Source organism: Micromesistius poutassou (genome assembly GCF_964030765.1).
Source record: "Micromesistius poutassou genome assembly, chromosome: 4".
Taxonomy (NCBI): domain Eukaryota; kingdom Metazoa; phylum Chordata; class Actinopteri; order Gadiformes; family Gadidae; genus Micromesistius; species Micromesistius poutassou.
This window is the reverse complement of record NC_140274.1, coordinates 4,115,221-4,132,532: the sequence shown is the minus strand read 5'-3', so window position 1 is coordinate 4,132,532 and position 17,312 is coordinate 4,115,221. Positions and strand designations below refer to the sequence as shown.

The 17,312-nt window shown below is 41.3% G+C and overlaps 2 protein-coding genes across 2 annotated transcripts; one reads left to right on the top strand and one right to left on the bottom strand.

Moving 5' to 3' along the window:
- Positions 1-1,435: 1,435 nt before the first annotated feature.
- Positions 1,436-12,161, top strand: sytl2b (synaptotagmin-like 2b; the record flags this gene model as incomplete). The annotated part of the gene is made up of 18 exons (XM_084466836.1): positions 1,436-1,536; positions 2,897-3,060; positions 3,342-3,468; positions 3,933-3,987; positions 4,081-4,192; positions 4,422-4,704; positions 4,801-5,021; positions 5,111-7,474; positions 9,304-9,414; positions 9,502-9,549; positions 9,630-9,724; positions 9,967-10,136; positions 10,310-10,412; positions 10,536-10,697; positions 11,216-11,300; positions 11,400-11,502; positions 11,670-11,875; positions 12,013-12,161. The coding sequence occupies 18 exons, from the start codon at positions 1,436-1,438 to the stop codon at positions 12,159-12,161; spliced, it is 4,659 nt and encodes a 1,552-aa protein (XP_084322962.1).
- Positions 12,162-13,349: 1,188 nt separating this feature from the next.
- On the bottom strand, positions 13,350-17,009 carry LOC311341709 (zona pellucida-like domain-containing protein 1). Its single transcript, XM_084466511.1, has 7 exons — positions 16,878-17,009; positions 16,630-16,702; positions 16,420-16,517; positions 16,248-16,328; positions 14,391-14,562; positions 14,095-14,200; positions 13,350-13,818 (listed from the first exon to the last, which is right to left on the bottom strand). The coding sequence occupies exons 1-7, from the start codon at positions 16,997-16,999 to the stop codon at positions 13,685-13,687; spliced, it is 786 nt and encodes a 261-aa protein (XP_084322637.1). The 5' UTR covers positions 17,000-17,009; the 3' UTR covers positions 13,350-13,684.
- Positions 17,010-17,312: the final 303 nt, after the last annotated feature.

Sequence of the window (17,312 nt, the reverse complement as noted above, 5' to 3'; positions counted from 1 at the left end):
CGTGTATTTTTCTTTGCATATTTCTGGTTCATTATCCTCACGATTATGTTCACACAGTAGACTTACTCAAAGAAAAACTGTTTTCTTACATGTGACACCGTGACTATGCATGCCTCCCTTTTGGATACCAAAGGTGACCCACCCACTTGACAAACTCAGTCAGTCAAGTTAAATTAACTTCTGACTCTAGGGACACCTGCTGGACGATGTGCGCCATTTGCCATCTATTATTTTATGCAGAGCTATGCAGTATGCGTTTAGGTCGTTGTAAATCTATAACAGTTCATACACTCTTTCGCCCACTGCACTGCTCTTACAAAAATGGGTCACATAATAAATGGCATTGCTTTCCGAACTGGAAAACAATCCTTAACGTTTAGGGGTGTGTTCTGCACAGTGGCGCTCAGCTGACTTTGATACAGAAGCGATTGCGTGCATCCGTCCGGGTGGAACTGTGCCATCTGTCTCCAGACAGAAGACACAAACTCCGCAGAACTAAGGTAAGATGTCCCATAAGTCTTTTGGTGTTATTGTGGTGTCACTGCAAAATATTTATTTTTTAACGCTCACATGTTTTGCTTAACAGCCTAAAGCTGCGACTGTAGCAATGTTTGTTAAGGTGCAGAACCTGTTAAGAACTAACGTCACCTGTCCGACTGGATATATTTCTTTTTTTCGTTTATCGGCTCCACTGACTACAGAAGAATGGATTTTGTTTAGTGAGACCCAATCACACAACAAATAAGTTTTCTTTCATTTCTTTTTATTTTCATTTTTATTTTTATCAGGCTACATTGTTTCAGGATTCATGGATACATTTTGTATTATTAGGGTATAATTGTGGATTCTAGTTCTAGATTGTCCATTACGACATTTCTTCTTTTATTCAAATAGTTGGAATAGTTTGGTAGGCTACCGAAGCATTCAGAATATAAAATGGAAAATACATTTTAACGAATAGTAAATTAGGGTTAGGGTAGGCTTAAATTTGTATAGTGTCAGGGTTGTAGAAACTTTATTCTAGTTAACTGTGTTTCACTGTTTTATGGAGTTAGCTTTTTTATTCTTTGCTTTTTTATTATTTAAAGACATTAAAGGGAAATCGAGACAGAAATGTTTTTATAGTTATTGTTTTTTTGATGGGCATGTTGTATGTGAACTGTTTACGTAAACCACTTAGCCATGTGCCAAGACATAACTGCTTATTACATTGTAAGGGATAAATGCATTTCCTGCTTTCTGAATCACTATTTCCAAACCACAGAATGTTGTTTTGATGACAAAACAATATATTCCAAGATGTTCTGTTTTTTTTTTCAATGTAACACCCTTACAGACCTCTTGTTCCACCTCACTGGTGGTTTAACGCTGGAGCTTTGGTTTATGAATTCCTTGTCCTGCCTGTGAGGAGGTGGAGGACAGAGAGAGAGGCATCATGATAGACCTGAGCCATCTGACGGACGAGGAGCAGGAGAGGATCTTGAAGGTCCTGAACAGAGACACGGAGCTCAAGAGACACGAGGAGGAGAGGGTCAGGTACATCCATCCTGTCACATTCAGGATTCATATCATACCCATGTAATGGGGTGAGAGGGTTTAGTGGTTAGGGCATTTCACTGCCCTCCCAAAGGGTTGTGGTTTTTGACCGCCAAAGTCAAACCTGCCGACATTAACCCAAACCTGCTCCTTTATAACATGAACACAATTCACTGTCATTCACTTTGGATAAAACACGTCCGCAAATAAATACTGGATTAAATCCCCTTACCAAGACCACCACCTCACCACAACTCACTGTGGATATGCCTGTGGATCATATCATATCAATACCCCCAGAATATCTTCTTTCCTTGCATGAGAAGAAAAAAACATCCTTTGACTGAATAGGGGTAGGGTGGGTGGATGAGGGGGATGTTTGGCCATAATAGAATAACCTAATTCAGCCTTTATCGCCCAAATGAACTCCTCACATGAGACTAACAGTCTAACAGAGAGAGAGAACTAGCTTGCTTTGAGGATATATTGAGCGCAATATAGTTGGAAAACATATCACAGCCACACAAAAAGTCTGTTGAAACCAGATGCAGTAACTCTCTGCAAACAGAATGACCTGACACCTAGGGCCTATGTAACCTACCATTAGTCCCTTTCAAACAAAAACAAAAAAAAAGAGGTTGAGGTTGATTGTGAGGTTAAATACACAGTCATACACTTCTGCGGTAGGCTTAAATGAATACCAAGTAAAAATAAAAGGTAGCAATCCCCACAGTAAACAGCAGCATCGACTTTTCAGGAGATCTTGTGTTGATTTTAGAAAAGCACGAAGCTATTTGCCTTTCCTTCCGAGTAATGGAATTAGCCCCCATCAGTTCTAGAGTGAATTGCTGTTTTCTGTACAGAGTGTAAAAGGATTAGGCCAATCGTGTGTCTAATGTGCGACCCGTATTTCACATGACCACTGCCCTTCTCTTTCATAAGGAAACTATGAGCCGGAATGGTCATTCCCAGGCACATGATTCCCATTAACTTCAAACAGATTGGAAGCAGAGGCTCTAGTCGCTATTTTTGAAATAATTGAAACTGTTACCAAATCATGATGATACATTTGTGGGAAATAAACTAGAGTCTTTGTCATCTGGTTTTGGGGTTTTAGAGAGAGCAGCTTATAATGAAGAAGTTGCGTTGCTGTTGTTAACCGTTATGTTTGAACTCATTCGTATTCACAGGAATTAATCCAAACGCATCATTGATTGAAAGAAATAAAGCATGAAATGTGCTATTAATCTATTGACAACCATGAATAGATTGTGAAGGAAAACGTATATATTATATAATGTTCAGGTATTGTGGACTGGACTGTAACTATAAAGGTCACCTGGGTGCTTCTTTCCTCCAGCAACCTGCAGAAATTACTGCATCGGGGCAAGCAATCGGAAACCAAACTCAAGTACCTCACAGGAGAATGGTTTTACGAGGCTAAGTCTCGGAGACACAAAGACAGGATCCACGGGTCCGAAATCATACTGGCCTCCATGAAACAGAGGAGAAAAAGCAACGTAGGTACGTGGGCGTGATACAATGTCGGACAAATAGCAACCAATGCCACGAGTTCCCACAAGATTCAACCAGAGGTTTCCTTTAGGTGGTTCTTGTGTTGCTCAGTCAATGTGCCTTTGGTCAGCCGAGGAAAACCTTTATCATTCTGCTTCGCTGATTATTGATGAACCAAATATAAAAATACAAGACACATGGTACAAGTCATATGGTACCAAAACAGTATTGCTTGATGAAATGCTGACATCGCTGTGCATAACACATCTCTTGTTTTGGTTTTAATCAAGATTTGACCCTGTCTACGGCAGAGGCCTCAGTGAAGCCCAGCTTATCCAGTCCAAGAGAGTCTCACAGCCTAGCCCCCCCGCCAAAACCTGCCAGACTCTTAGATACACCCCTTCTTGCGAAGAAGAGGTAAGGTTTTTTCTTATTTATTTTTCGTTTATTTCCTCTCGTTATCTCTCTTCCACTGTTTCTTTCTTAATGTAACATTATGATTTTAAATCTACCAGCTACTCATACATGAGCATTCAGATATTAGATATCTGACGTTAGATAGATAAAAAATTGTATCAAACACCCCATAACCTCAAAGAGTCATGAAAACAGTTGCTTAAACTTGAAGCATTCGTCACTCACACTCGTCAGGTCACCTGTTGCAGTGGGATTAATTGGAGCAGTGACTACATATAGCAAACATTTGAAGTACACTCTGTTTACCTGCGTGTGTGTGCTTGGTGATTAAGTCAACATAGGTGGTACAACCTTGGAATGTAACCCAGTACAATAGAGTAGTTACAGCTGACCACATGATGCAGGATGATATGCCAATACTCATACTCATACTAACATGACCTATCCATCTATCTATCTTTTAGAGTTCTGGATGCAGAGACAGACCAAACCAAGACAGCATCGCAGTCCCCAGGAAGGGTAGGTAGTTCATGTGAAGCGAATAGCTACTGTTAGACAAAGGTTATTCGGGGTTGCTTCTGTGTCATTCAGTTACGCTGCCTTTGATTTCAGCCAAGACGCAACCCCTTTAATCGTGCTTCCTTTATTGTTGTGGAACCGGATGGAAAGACTGAAGACCCTATCGTCACTGGGGACCGGAGGCCTCAGAAGTCGCCTGACACAGGTCTGGATCCATATTTTAGATAAACATGAGGAAAATAATAATCCTGCACACACAAAAATAAAATACACACACAATGGTCACGGATTTATAGGATGTACACTACCGGCATTGGCATTTCATGAAAGGAGCGAGGGAATAGGCAAAACCATAGCACAAAGGTGTTTTAAAAGTAATAGCAATCCCATGTCACTGTTTCTTCATCACTGTCTTCTTTGCACTCTGTACATAGAAACTATGGCTCCCTTGAAGGATCCAACTGCAGGTCAGTCAACCCCAGGGGTCTCTATCACCTCTGAGGCGTCCTCTACAGGGTTCCGACCCGTGCCCAAGATGAGAACGTTTGCCTCTAGGCGCAGCAGCACATTGTCTAACAATGCTCCTGGGCGCAACCTTCCCGGAGACACAAAGGTCATCGTCCCGGCAGCAAGATTGAGCCTCAAATATGCTTCCCAGAGCGTTGAGGAGCCAGCCCAAGATTTGAAGAAGAACATTCCTTCTGTTACACCGGAAACGTCAGTCACTAATTATATACAATTATACTTAACTATAACCAGTTGAAGTGAGATGTTTCTGTTAAAACTGTTAAAATGTTATTTCTGTGATTTCAGTACTAGCGCACGCACCAAGCTTGATGGGCCGAATGCCATTGGAAGAGTCAGCCCAAAAAAGAGCAGGGATTCAAAGCCAAAGGAATATGGGGAGTCCCTCACTACCTCTCTATCTACAAATGAAACGAAGGAACCAGAGAGGGGGAATGTCAGCAAGGACAGATCACTCAGTGTTTCAGTGCCTAGAGACGAAGAGCTAAGCATGACGCAAGGTGTTGTGGGTAAGCCCAACAATAGCTTTTTTTGTGTAGGCACCTTCCGTATTATCATTATCATGGTATGAGTGATATACAATCTTCATTTTTTTCAGAACAACCGGTACGCTATGACCTCAATTTAATTGAGAAGTCTTATCAGAACACGGCTCCATCGTCCGTTCCCAAACCCAAATTATCCCACCAGATCTCCACTGCCAGTGAGGAGGAGGAGAGCTCCATAGCCAAGGTCCTCCAGTGGTTCAGCCGCAGCACCGACAGCAACGATTGGCTGGACATAGAGGACAGCCAACCCACTGTGAATAACCCGGACAGGAAGGAGGGCGTCAGGGTTAAGGGTACCCTTGAAGACAGAATGAGAGATGATTATGGATCTCACTTGGTAGAGCTGAAGAAAGACCACTTAGTCAAGGAATCCAATGAAGTGAAAGAGAATATAGAGAAAAAAAAGGATTTGAGAGTGGTGCGAGAAGATGTGAAGAAGAATGCAAGACAAGATGCAAAGGTGCTGAGCATCGAGGACAATGAAGAGGAAAATTTGTCAAGCAAAATATCTAATATCAAGTTACCAGGTCCCAAAATCCTCAACGGCAGATCAGACCGAGCAATCAGTGACAAATGGCAGAAACCTGAAATCCTCCAAATGGATGAACTGAGACAGAAAGAAACAAATGATCATATATTTGAACATTTGGCTTCTGCCCCTGAGAGAGTAAAATATAATCAAAGTACTTTCAAAGACGAAATGAAACAGACACCCACATCTAACAGGCAAGGAGAGACAGATTTCATCCTAAGTAGTGGGCATAACATCCAAACAGAGGATATTAAACACAAACAGCCAGATCACACAAATAAGAAAGTAACCTCAATCCGTCCCGAACCTCAGATTTATTCTTCACTCACAAATCATAGAAATAAGCCCAATAACACTAGAAAAGAAGGGCCTAATTACGCAACAGATCTTTTAATGTTACAAACAAACTCCAGAGTCCTGGACAGACGAGGTTCAGACAATGACATGCAGCCTGACAAACTGTCATTGCCAATATTATCATCATCTTTAACAACCCTACAGCAGGATGAGTTCCTCAAGGCTCCACTAGAGACAACCCTGCAAGTGAAGGACATTCCAGACAATGACACACTCCATCAGGCGATTCCCAGCTCGTCAATGGATTACAAGCGGAGTGGAGGCAATGCGCTTTCAACCACTAAGCCGCAAATGAAGAGTCATGGAAATGAAGACACAAAAAGCAAAGTAATTGAAGATGGAGCTGTGAAAACAGGCCTGGCTCCTAAAAAAGACATTATGCAGAATAGAGTCAGTACTTCAAGACTGCCGCTCGGACGTCAGGAAAGCAAAGTAGAGAGGATAAGACAGCTTAAGTCCTTATGGGAGAAGGAAATGAACAGGCAAGTGTTGTTGAATGATAAATCCAAAGACGGTGGTGATGGCAAAATTATCCCTACTTCAAATCTTTGTAAATCTAAAAGATTTACAAAGTCTGAATATAACCTAAGGTCAATGGGCAAGGACACAGACAATGACCTTGAGGACTCCAATGGAAATCTGCAGAATTTTACACAGAAAAAGGAAACATCTAACCCAAGTCTTGGCACAAATAGTTCACAATTTAACAATCTCCGTGAATTTTGGGGTAGTTCCAATTTTAGTCGCAGAGGCTCATTTATGGCTGAAAAGGCCAATACCCCAAAAAATAAAGAAATCTTAGATTCACAGTCCCAGAGTTCAGAGTTACAGCCTTCTGCTGTCATTGAGAAGAGCAGCTTTAGACCAGCCCTTGTTTCAAAATCTATACCACCACCTGCACAATCAGGTCAGCACAAAGACAGCCGGAGTGAATTGAAGACAACTCCTAGAGAGGAGGAAACCTCAACTAAGCCGCAAAGCAATGTTGGAAAGAAGATCCAGTCTCCCAAGGCAAGGACCGACAGTTTCGGCAACATAAGCATCCGTGCAAGTGCCATGCGCCGTTCCACCAGCATGTTCTCGCTGAACGTCAGCAAAGAACAAGACTGTGGTAAGAAGTCTCAAGAAGGAGTAGTGAGACAGAGTGCTGATAAGTCTCAACACAGAAGGCAAAGTGACGGCAGAGTCTCCAGTACTCGGAGACCGTTGGCTAATTCTGAATCTCAAGCATTGCGGGCTCGTGCATTCGTACCGCGAGACTATCGGCATTACCTCGGCATGACAGAGAAGTCCAGCGTCCACAACTCCCTTGCCCCAGTTGTGAGTGAACAGAGGTCAGACGGCAAGGCCTATGACTTTGACTTGTGTGATTCGGCAAGAGCGAGTTCCCCGGTGGGCTCAGATGAACGTTATGGCAGGACGGGAGGCAAGCGGGTGAATAACAGCAGTTCAGACACAGGAAGAGAATCGTCTTTAAGCAGCACAGCATCAGAAACCCGGAGCAACTCAAGGACCAGTTCCAACTGTAAGCAGCATTTAATGCTATTTCATACAATTATTAACAACTACAAATAAGCTATTTTTAATTTAACAATAAAATGCCTGCATATGCATGTGTTATGAAATATGAACATGAATAAAACGTAACTTAATGAGTGTTAATGGCACCCAAGCTGTTGAAAATACAAATTTTGGTATCCTTACATTGGATAAGATTTAAGTCTATTTAAGTCTACACAGACACACATATGAATGCACAAAACCATGTCTTCCTGGGACATCTATAAGCTGTTCATCTTAGTATTGTTTTAGAAATAAAGTCCAGTGTTAAAGAATCCTCCTGAATACTGTTGAATGTTGACGATACTGTGAGTGATACTGTGGCAACGTTGTAAAAGAAGGATGCATCCAGGAACATCCTTATAGGATCTATCTATACCTGCCTCAGAACATTAATTCTCTCTCTTGTGTCAACATTATGTGTAATTCCTTATCCTCCTTGTTTGATTTGTGGGCTGGACAGCGCATATGCGCTGGCTTCATTGTGCATACATAAATGTCATCAGCTGTACTGAATGGTGACATTGAACTGTACCTTGATTTGGATGCAATATACAGTGGTAGGCATACGTTTAGGCACCCATGCTAAAGTTGACTAAAAAGAGGAATAAAAAATAATATTTTGGAAATTGATCTTAATGCCTTAATTAAACAAATACAAACATTCCAATCCAAAATCCAACCTTTAAGGACACCAATTTGCTTTGTGAATGAATAATGTATCATAAATAAATAAATGTTCTCCATTAAAATACAGGGTGCATAAGTATAGACACCCATGTTAAATTCCCATAGAGGCAGGCAGATTTTTTATTTTTAAAAGTCAGTTATTTCATGGATCCAGGATACTATGCATCCTGATGAAGTCACCTAGGCCTTTGGAATTAAATAGCCCCACATCATCACATACCCTTCACCATACTGAGAGATTGGCATGGTTCTTTTCAGTTAGCCTTATAGCTGTTAGTTAGCCTAATGATTTCTCAATGCAAATCAAACCAGCTAATAGGCTAACTGAAATAAAACCATCCCAATCTCTCGGTATGGTGAAGGGTATTTGATGATGTGGAGCTATTTTAATTCCAAAGGCCTAGGTGACTTCATCAGGATGCATAGTATCCTGGATCCATGAAATAACTGACTTTTAAAAATAAAAATCTGCCTGCCTCTATGGGAATTTAACATAGGGGTCTTTATTATACATTATTCATTCACAAAGCAAATTGGTGTCCTTAAAGGTTGGATTTTTCCTCATTTGTTTAATTAAGGCATTAAGATCAATTTCCATAAGATGATTTTTTATTCCTCTTTTTAGTCAACTTTAGCATGGGTGCCTAAACTTATGACTACCACTGTATATACATATATTTATAGAAAGTTAACCACACCTGTGCTTCATGATCCTCATCAACGGCCATGATGAAGATGGCATGTTTTCATGTATCAGAAATACTTTATTAATCCCCAGGGATCAAATGAAGTGACAAAGAATACATCTTCAATAGTTATAAAGAGTTCTTAAAGGAATATATGTAATTTCAACATAATTCTGGAATGTAATCAATATTGTCCCAAAACATCTTAATTAAATGGCTTTAATTTGCCACTGTGCGGAGGCTTTTTGAGTTTACAATCAAAATCATAGTTGTATTAATCTATAGCACATGTCTAATGTCACTACACTCTGTTCAGCATACCAACCTTTGTGGCAGTATAACATGTTAAAGAGGTTTTGAATTTCAATTACTAAAAGACTCACCGGTTGTCTGGCTGTTTTGATGTGTGTTTGTTTAGGGGAGAATGACAGCGAGGACCAAAACCCCGTAAAGAGAGCTCTCAGACGAGCCGAACTTAAAAATAAGACCAAGAGCTTGGAGGACATAACATCATTTGGATCTTCTACATGTAAGGAAAAACATTTTTATTTATATTGATTTGGATAATTTGAGATTCTTTATGCATCCAATAAAATTATATCATTGTATTTTACAGGGCAAGAGCGAAGACCAGATCCAATTGATATAAGACGAAGCAAGAATGATTTCAATTTTGATTAACATTGTTTTTGATTAGGAATGTCACTATGTCAAGTTAATTAAGTTTATTTTTTTCTTCCACAGCCACATCCATCTCAACTGCTTCCACTGCCTCATTCTCCGATCCAGATCATTTGAAAAACATGAGCAAATCAGTCCCCTCTTTTCTCCAGAATGAGGTAAGACCAGCTGATGCAACCACTCAAAGCATGCTCTTGATCCCTTTCACCTTCGGTAAACTCAGATAATCCTGCTGGAATTGTTTTGTTCCCAGCTTCCATTTCCATGACTGATAAGGCAACAAATAAACGCAAGGCAATTACATCTTGCTTTACCTTTTCTAATTCAAACCTCACCAACCTCATACAATGCAATGTGTATGTGTGTGTGTATTTTTTTGTGCATGCTTGTGTGTCCCCAGCGGAGTGGCAGTGTGATGACCATGTACAGCGGGGACTTTGGCAACGTCGAGGTCACGGGTAATATCCAGTTCTCCATCAACTACGTCCAGAAGCTCACAGAGTTCCACATCTTTGTGGCGCAGTGCCAAGAGCTGGCGGCTGTTGACCCAAAAAGGCGTCGTTCGGACCCGTGAGTACACATACAGAGACATATGTCTCTATACATATTTATTCTTGCATTTATTTTTATTTCCATATTTGAAACCTTAGGTAGCGACACTGGTGGCCAAAAACAAACCCGAATTGTTTCAGTTGTTCCTCATCAAGCTTATCTCAACAATCTATTTTTTTTTCTTTTGTTAGATACGTGAAAAGTTATCTTGTCCCGGACAAAGCCAGTCTCGGAAAGAGGAAGACCTCTGTGAAAAAGAAGACACTGAACCCGACGTTCAATGAGATCCTGAGGGTAAGTATCGCGGGTGTATTGTGCGCATTCGCCAGATCTGAAATGAACTAATAACAGTGCTTGGTCGAACAATGGCATACGATCACAAGCTACCACAAATGGCTCCTGTGTGCCTCCCCCCAGTATCGTGTTCACAAGGAGTATCTGAGGGCCCAGACGCTCATTCTTTCAGTGTGGCATCATGATACGTTTGGCAAGAACAGCTTCCTGGGTGAGGTAGACCTGGACCTATCTACCTGGGACTTCGACCACACCCAGATGAACTACTTGGACCTCCGAGCCCGGGTACAGGACAAGAGGACTCACACATCTATATGGACACACAAACACACACTGAGGACAAAAGCAATGACGCATGAAGCACATAATCTGCTTCAGGAAAATACAAATGCCTTCACACTAGCACTCACAAACATGGACATTGACACACAGACACACAACGATAAAGGAGAAACTTCAGCACATAATCTGTTCACAGATATACATACTACCCACACAAGATTCACTGAGAAATACATTTGAAGTTGGCAGATTATTTTGATAATACAAAAGGAAATAATGGGTGTAATAATATTTATCAATCACCTTTATCCATCAACATTGAGAGAAACTTGTCTTTGACAGAGCTCACATTAAAAGACGCACCATCTTTCAATTTAAAACAACCAGTTAATTACTCAAGAGCAATTACTATATGGATATATTGTATGACAATATGAGATACAAATGTTCTGTGATACTTTCTAATGGATTGGTTACAAAATGGAGTCTTCATCATCTCCTGTCATAACTATCTTCATCAGATGCCGTCCAGTGTGTCACCTTCAGACAACAGAGGCGAGATGAGACTGGCAATACGCTTTCTCCCACAAGTGACAACCAGTAAGGGTCAGTGTGTATTTTAACTCCAGACCAGAATAAGGTATATTAGATACATAACCTCATGGTCTGGTATTAAAATGTTTCTCTGTGCTTTCTGCTGCACAGGTGTGACGATGCACGGCCCACCCACGGGTGAAGTACACATTTGGGTGAAAGAGTGCAACAACCTTCCTCTGATCCGAGCCACCATGGATCCTTATGTTAAATGGTATGGCGTTCTTCATGTGTACCATAGATTCCTCCACGGATTGGAACTTTGTACTTGGTTGCATGCTTTAGATGCAGATTTGCTTTAATTAAATGGTTCAGTATTGGTCAATTGGGTCAGTATTTTCCCATTTCTGTATTTATTCTGATTTTCCTTCATTCTTAAAGCTTCGTGCTGCCGGACACCAGCCGGAAAGGCCGCCAGAAGACACGTGTATTGCGCAGAACGACGAATCCGATCTTTAACCACACAATGGTGTACGACGGCATCAAACAAGAAGACCTGATGGAAGCCTGTGTCGAGTTGACAGTCTGGGACCGTGACAGGCTGGCTAGCAATCTGCTTGGCGGCTTAAGACTAGGCCTTGGCACAGGTACACATGCGAAACATGACATGTATCTCTATTCACCTTAGACAGTTGCTATAATATAATCATCTGCTGAACGACTAAGCACAGTAGTAAATATAATGTTGATATTAATCTAAGGGTTTGGCTTTTTCTCTATGTAGGCAGAAGCTATGGTGCGGTGGTGAACTGGATGGATTCGAGTCTGTGCGAGGTATCACTGTGGGAGCGAATGATGACTTCACCCAACGAGTGGGTGGAGGAGTTGCTCCCTTTAAGGAGGCTGACCTCTGCCAAAACAGCTCTGAAATGAGAAGCCGTTATGCCCTGTTTAGAGAAGATCTCCCCTAAGATATTGATATTGATATTTTAACATTTAGGGCATATAACAGACACTTTTATCCGAAGCGACTTGGCGGGGTAAACTGTGCAAGGCGACAGCCAGCTCGTCGGGGGTAGTCAACAGGTCAACGCACTCCACCTCTGGAGCTAAGCTACTATTCCACCATCCACCATAGTGGATGGTGGAATAGTAACATTCACCTTTGCTTTGATTATGAAGATATTCCTGTTTTTCACCTCCCATACGACAGCGTTGTTAACCCATCCGTAGGCTTTCAATTGTTGTTCTTTATTCTTTATTTCAAGGATAGCCCCTTGAGATGTATCATCTCATTTTCGAGGGGGTCCTTAATTGTTAGTTGTGCGGTATAAGGTGACGGATTCTCTATGAGATAAATGTAAATATCTCCAAACTCCAAGTCTGGTAGAGTCTGCCAGCTTCAAAGCAATGAATAACCTACATCAGCGGGTGCTGTGTATGGATCACAAGTTCCGAGTATGTTTATCTTCTCTTCGTATCTAATTTTAACATTTTCTGACAAATGGTCTAAATAGTTGATTTATTTAAGTATCGGAAATCTGCAAGGCTGCAATTCCCCTGGTTGGCCGTTGTTCGTCGCCATTTTGCCAGCGTTTGTTGCCCTCCAGGTATCCAAGGTAGTCACGTGACCGCAAAGTATGAATAGAGACCGGTCTGTAGGGGTCGTGGCTGTTTCCCTTTTTAAAAAGGGGAACTACCATGGCCCTCTTGAGGTCAAGGTGTTGAGGAAAAGTGTAGATTTTATAAAGACACAAACATGAAGATACGTCTTTAATTACCAACCAAGATGAAATTTGTTTCAAACTCTGTACAAAGTTTAATTCCTTCAAATATACTGTGGATTGTTTTTCAATCTTATATACATAATATAATAATAACCCATGCCATATGACATAATATAACAATTTAATTGACTGATTTATTTTTGTTGAGTTTCAATTTTATATATATATATACATTTGTGATTTGTTTTTACGGAGCAAACACAATGCATGTTGTATGTCAATAGAAAATGCACAAATGGCCCAATTGGAGTCATTGGGCTTATTTCACTCTAATAGATATATCAACACAGTGGAGCATTGTGCCAATTGATCAAACGCTATCATCAAATCAGAGCAAAAAACTTTATTTGATTGTCATTATTTGAATCCCCATCATCAATGCATTTAAAAACCTCAATAATAAAAAATATACTTTTTTTTCTCACACACAACTCCATATTTATCTACTATATTTGTATGTTAATGATTGTTTCCTGGTATGCCTCCATAACGGCCTAAATCTGTATAGTGTAACAACAAAATATTTAATAAAATCATATTAATCTCCATTTCTCTCAGTGGTCACTGTTTTACTAGCTGTATGATATTATGGATGAAAAGATACATCTGTTATATGAGAACGACACAGAAAGAGAACAGAAGGGGAAATGTTGAAACAGACGTAAGCGTCTATTTCTTATTCTTCCTTCTCCTGAGGATCAGGGCAACGGTGAAGGCAAGAACAGCCAGGGCACTACCAGCAATCCCTAATCCCACCGCAGTGCTCCTCATTGCATTGTTCTGTGCCCGAGGACCCGAGGACTCTAAAACACACACAGAGGAGGAGGAGAACATTGTGTTTCAATCATTTAGACATGACTGTATATTTATATATTAATATTTGCTCTACAGGATTATCCACTTTCGCCACACCCAATAATTTGGCCATTCATTTGGGACACATGAGAGGGATTCTGAGAACCCGAGACTCTAGTTCTACATCTACTTCTACAGTCTTCCGCCTGCCACCCTGCTGGGTCGCGGAGGGGGGGGGGGGGGCATTGAATGACGCCACTGAACAACAGAACTTGGGGACTCACTGCTAAACTGCGCCACCAGAATAGCGGGAGAGCTGACTACCGCTGGCGGCGGGTCGTCAGCGGAATCCCCCCCTGACTTGGCATTGCTCCTTGATTCTGTACAGTCCTAAAAAAAACACATTCATATAACATTCAGGGGGATTTCAGGTCTGTCTGTCTATCTTTCTATCTGTCTGTCTGATATTCCTGTGTATGCTGTGTGATGCCGTCCATATATCTGTATGTCTGTGTCTGATGTTTGTCTGTCTGTGTATGTTTGATCTATCCGTTGATCTGATTGTTACTGTGCTACTTACAGGAGTTAAATTGGGGCAGTTGTCCACCTCACAAAGCCTGGTGACACAGTGGAGGTAGAACCTGGAGACGGTATCATTATTGTGTTCCACAAATCGGAATGCCTCGAAGGAGAAGTATGCGTTCTGACCAAAGCCGTTCTCATGCACCACAGTTTGTCCGTCCTTGGTACATCTTGGATGAGAAAGAGCATACAAGTATTGGGATTGGTCATTGGTCACTTGGAGGCGTGGCCGTTTCTACCCAAAGGCAGAGGAAGGCTAGCCTGGCTAACACCAGACCTCATCTCAATCTACATTGAGATAAGAGCCGTTTCTCAATTCGCGTTCTCGTGTGTTCTCGTGTACTTGCGTTCTTGATAAACGTCATCAGTGGTAGCCCAAACACTGTTCCAATTCCAAGTACGCGAGTACTGTCGTAAAACCCGGAAGTGTTCTCGATGCGTTCTCAATGAGGCCGTTCTACCGAGGATGCATCGGAGGTGACTCGTGTGGACTTGGGACCGTTAAATATCCCAGAATGCATCATCGAGTCCGCTGCTGTTCCAATTGCAGGTGCGTACTCGCGTTCTCGGAAGTCTGTACTTGAAAGTCCGGACTTGCCAAGTACGTACTTCCAAGTCCGCGAGTACGTAGTCCGCGTACTTGGTATTGAGAAACGGCTAAGGTCTGGGAACCACACATTCATTTCTCGTATTTGAGGCGTGGTTAACGAATGCCCAGAGCCGTTTATTGGGCGCTACGAATGTCTATCAAATGCGTCTGTATGTAGCTCATAGCCAATCATAACAATAATACCAGATGATGTATGTAGAGCGACAGAAATTCGACGAGAAAAAAGACGATGGGTATGTGTACACGATGGCGTTCAGCGACTATTGCCGTTTGTGCAAGACAAACATGAGGGTAGAAGGTATTTATGGACACTCTACAGACATGTTTTTATCAGTGTTTATCCGAGTTTATCCGAGAAATCGCGTGCAAGGCAGCATGAGTATACCCAGGCTTGTGCCCCCCTGTTATCTGATTGGTTCCCTCGCTGAGGGGGAATCGGCTCCATGGAATCCAGGCTGCCTAGCAGAGCAAAATGAATTTGCGCGCAAGGCAGCATAGGTATACCCAGGCTAGAGGATGGCAGCTATCCTCTTACATCCAGCCTAAACCTTGTGGGCTCAGATAGGCCTACTAAAGGCAGTGTACGAAATATACCACAGTCTCCTGGGGGCAAACTTCATTTATGGGCTACGCAAACTTCAATCCACATGATAAAAAATAATCCACGGACCACCAAAGTAACGTTTGACTGTTTAATTAAATCAACTTAAAATTACTCAACTCAAAAACTTACATTGTTTCACATTGGCTGTAGCCTATCTTAGGGCTTAGGGCGATAAGAGCAGCCAGCCTATAGCGGCAGTCTAACCATGAACAATATGGCATTATTATTAATAGAACCACTGTAACACAACACAACCCTCTCACTGCCTGGAGAGACGCAACACCACATACACTACAGGTGCGCAGGTGACAGTCTTTTAAGCAATTTATTTCACTTATTTTACACCTTTGAGAAAAAACATGCCCAAAATAGCATTTTTTGGCTATCATATCAATATTTTAGAGCTCCCCCAAAATTTCACAAACCATGTTTCCAGGAGAGCTCATGTCACCAGTTCCCTGCTCCCCCTTAATTTGCACACTGACTAAAGGTGTTCTGGCTGTGCAACCAGCTAACGTTTTCCAAAATTGTCGAGTCTATGATAATAAATGAATTGAATGTTGAGGTTAAATTAGCTGCTCTGATAGAAAACACTGACCTAGAGGAACAATGAAATAAAAATATACGATAAGGAAACTCACCCTACGAAAAGATCATAAAAGGTGTTGTTTATGGGCGAGTCAGTGGTAGTTGCAAAACATCGGTCGAGTAGCACATTAAACCTTAGGAAGTAGGAAGGAAGTACAGACAATCATAAATCGCAAAAGTATCTATCTTTTTTTAATGTTAGGGATGGCACCATCCCTGAATTACCTTTCTGTTAAATTTGTCGCCCTAACAATCACAAAAATCCTGGTCTTCAGGGTTATCCCCGAAGGTGGAACAACTAGGGGAGTGGTGTAGCTTTCATCCTATTCCATAGAAAAAAAAGGAATGCTATCAGGCTATCAAATCTGCTTTGAACACAAAAAGGGTTTTGTCCTTGACAGGAATACTGAGCCGAAAAGCCAGAGCAAAACTTACGTTGTAAAGTGCCATATCCAGAGTGCTGATGAAACTACCGTTATTCTCATTAACGGCATAACTCACACCCAATCTATAATTAATAGACACAGACACATACATAGATTTATAAGAGAACTCCTAGCAGTGATATGACATTACATAATGTTATATGCATTTATAATGGTACACTATTGACATAAATGACCCAAAAAAATAATGAGGGAATAAGAGCCTATAAAGTTGGTCGGGTGGGTCGGTGTACTTACACTGCAAGTTCCGTGTGGTTCACCAAATATTGCAAGGGATATTGGCAAAGAAACTGGTATTTTATCTGCTTGCGATAAGTGATGACACCAGCAGCAGGGTCATGGGAAGCAACGAATCCCATGACTTTTACATATTGGACATTTGAGAAGTCAGAAAACAATCCTGTACCGATCTCAGTGATTACCTGTCAACAGAAATTGTTAAGTCCAATTTCACCTTTTTATTTAAAAGGTGTCATTTCAATTATGTTAACACAGGATAATGCCATCTGTTTCATATACTCTGGTTTACACACATTTCTAAGACATCAGTCTCACGTCATAATTGGAGACAGTTAAATTTTTTCTATTTATTAATGTTCTCAATGCGGAACAGGCATCTAACGGTCTTATCTGAGTACCTCGGTTACGCAATTGCAGTAACTTTCTTCACTT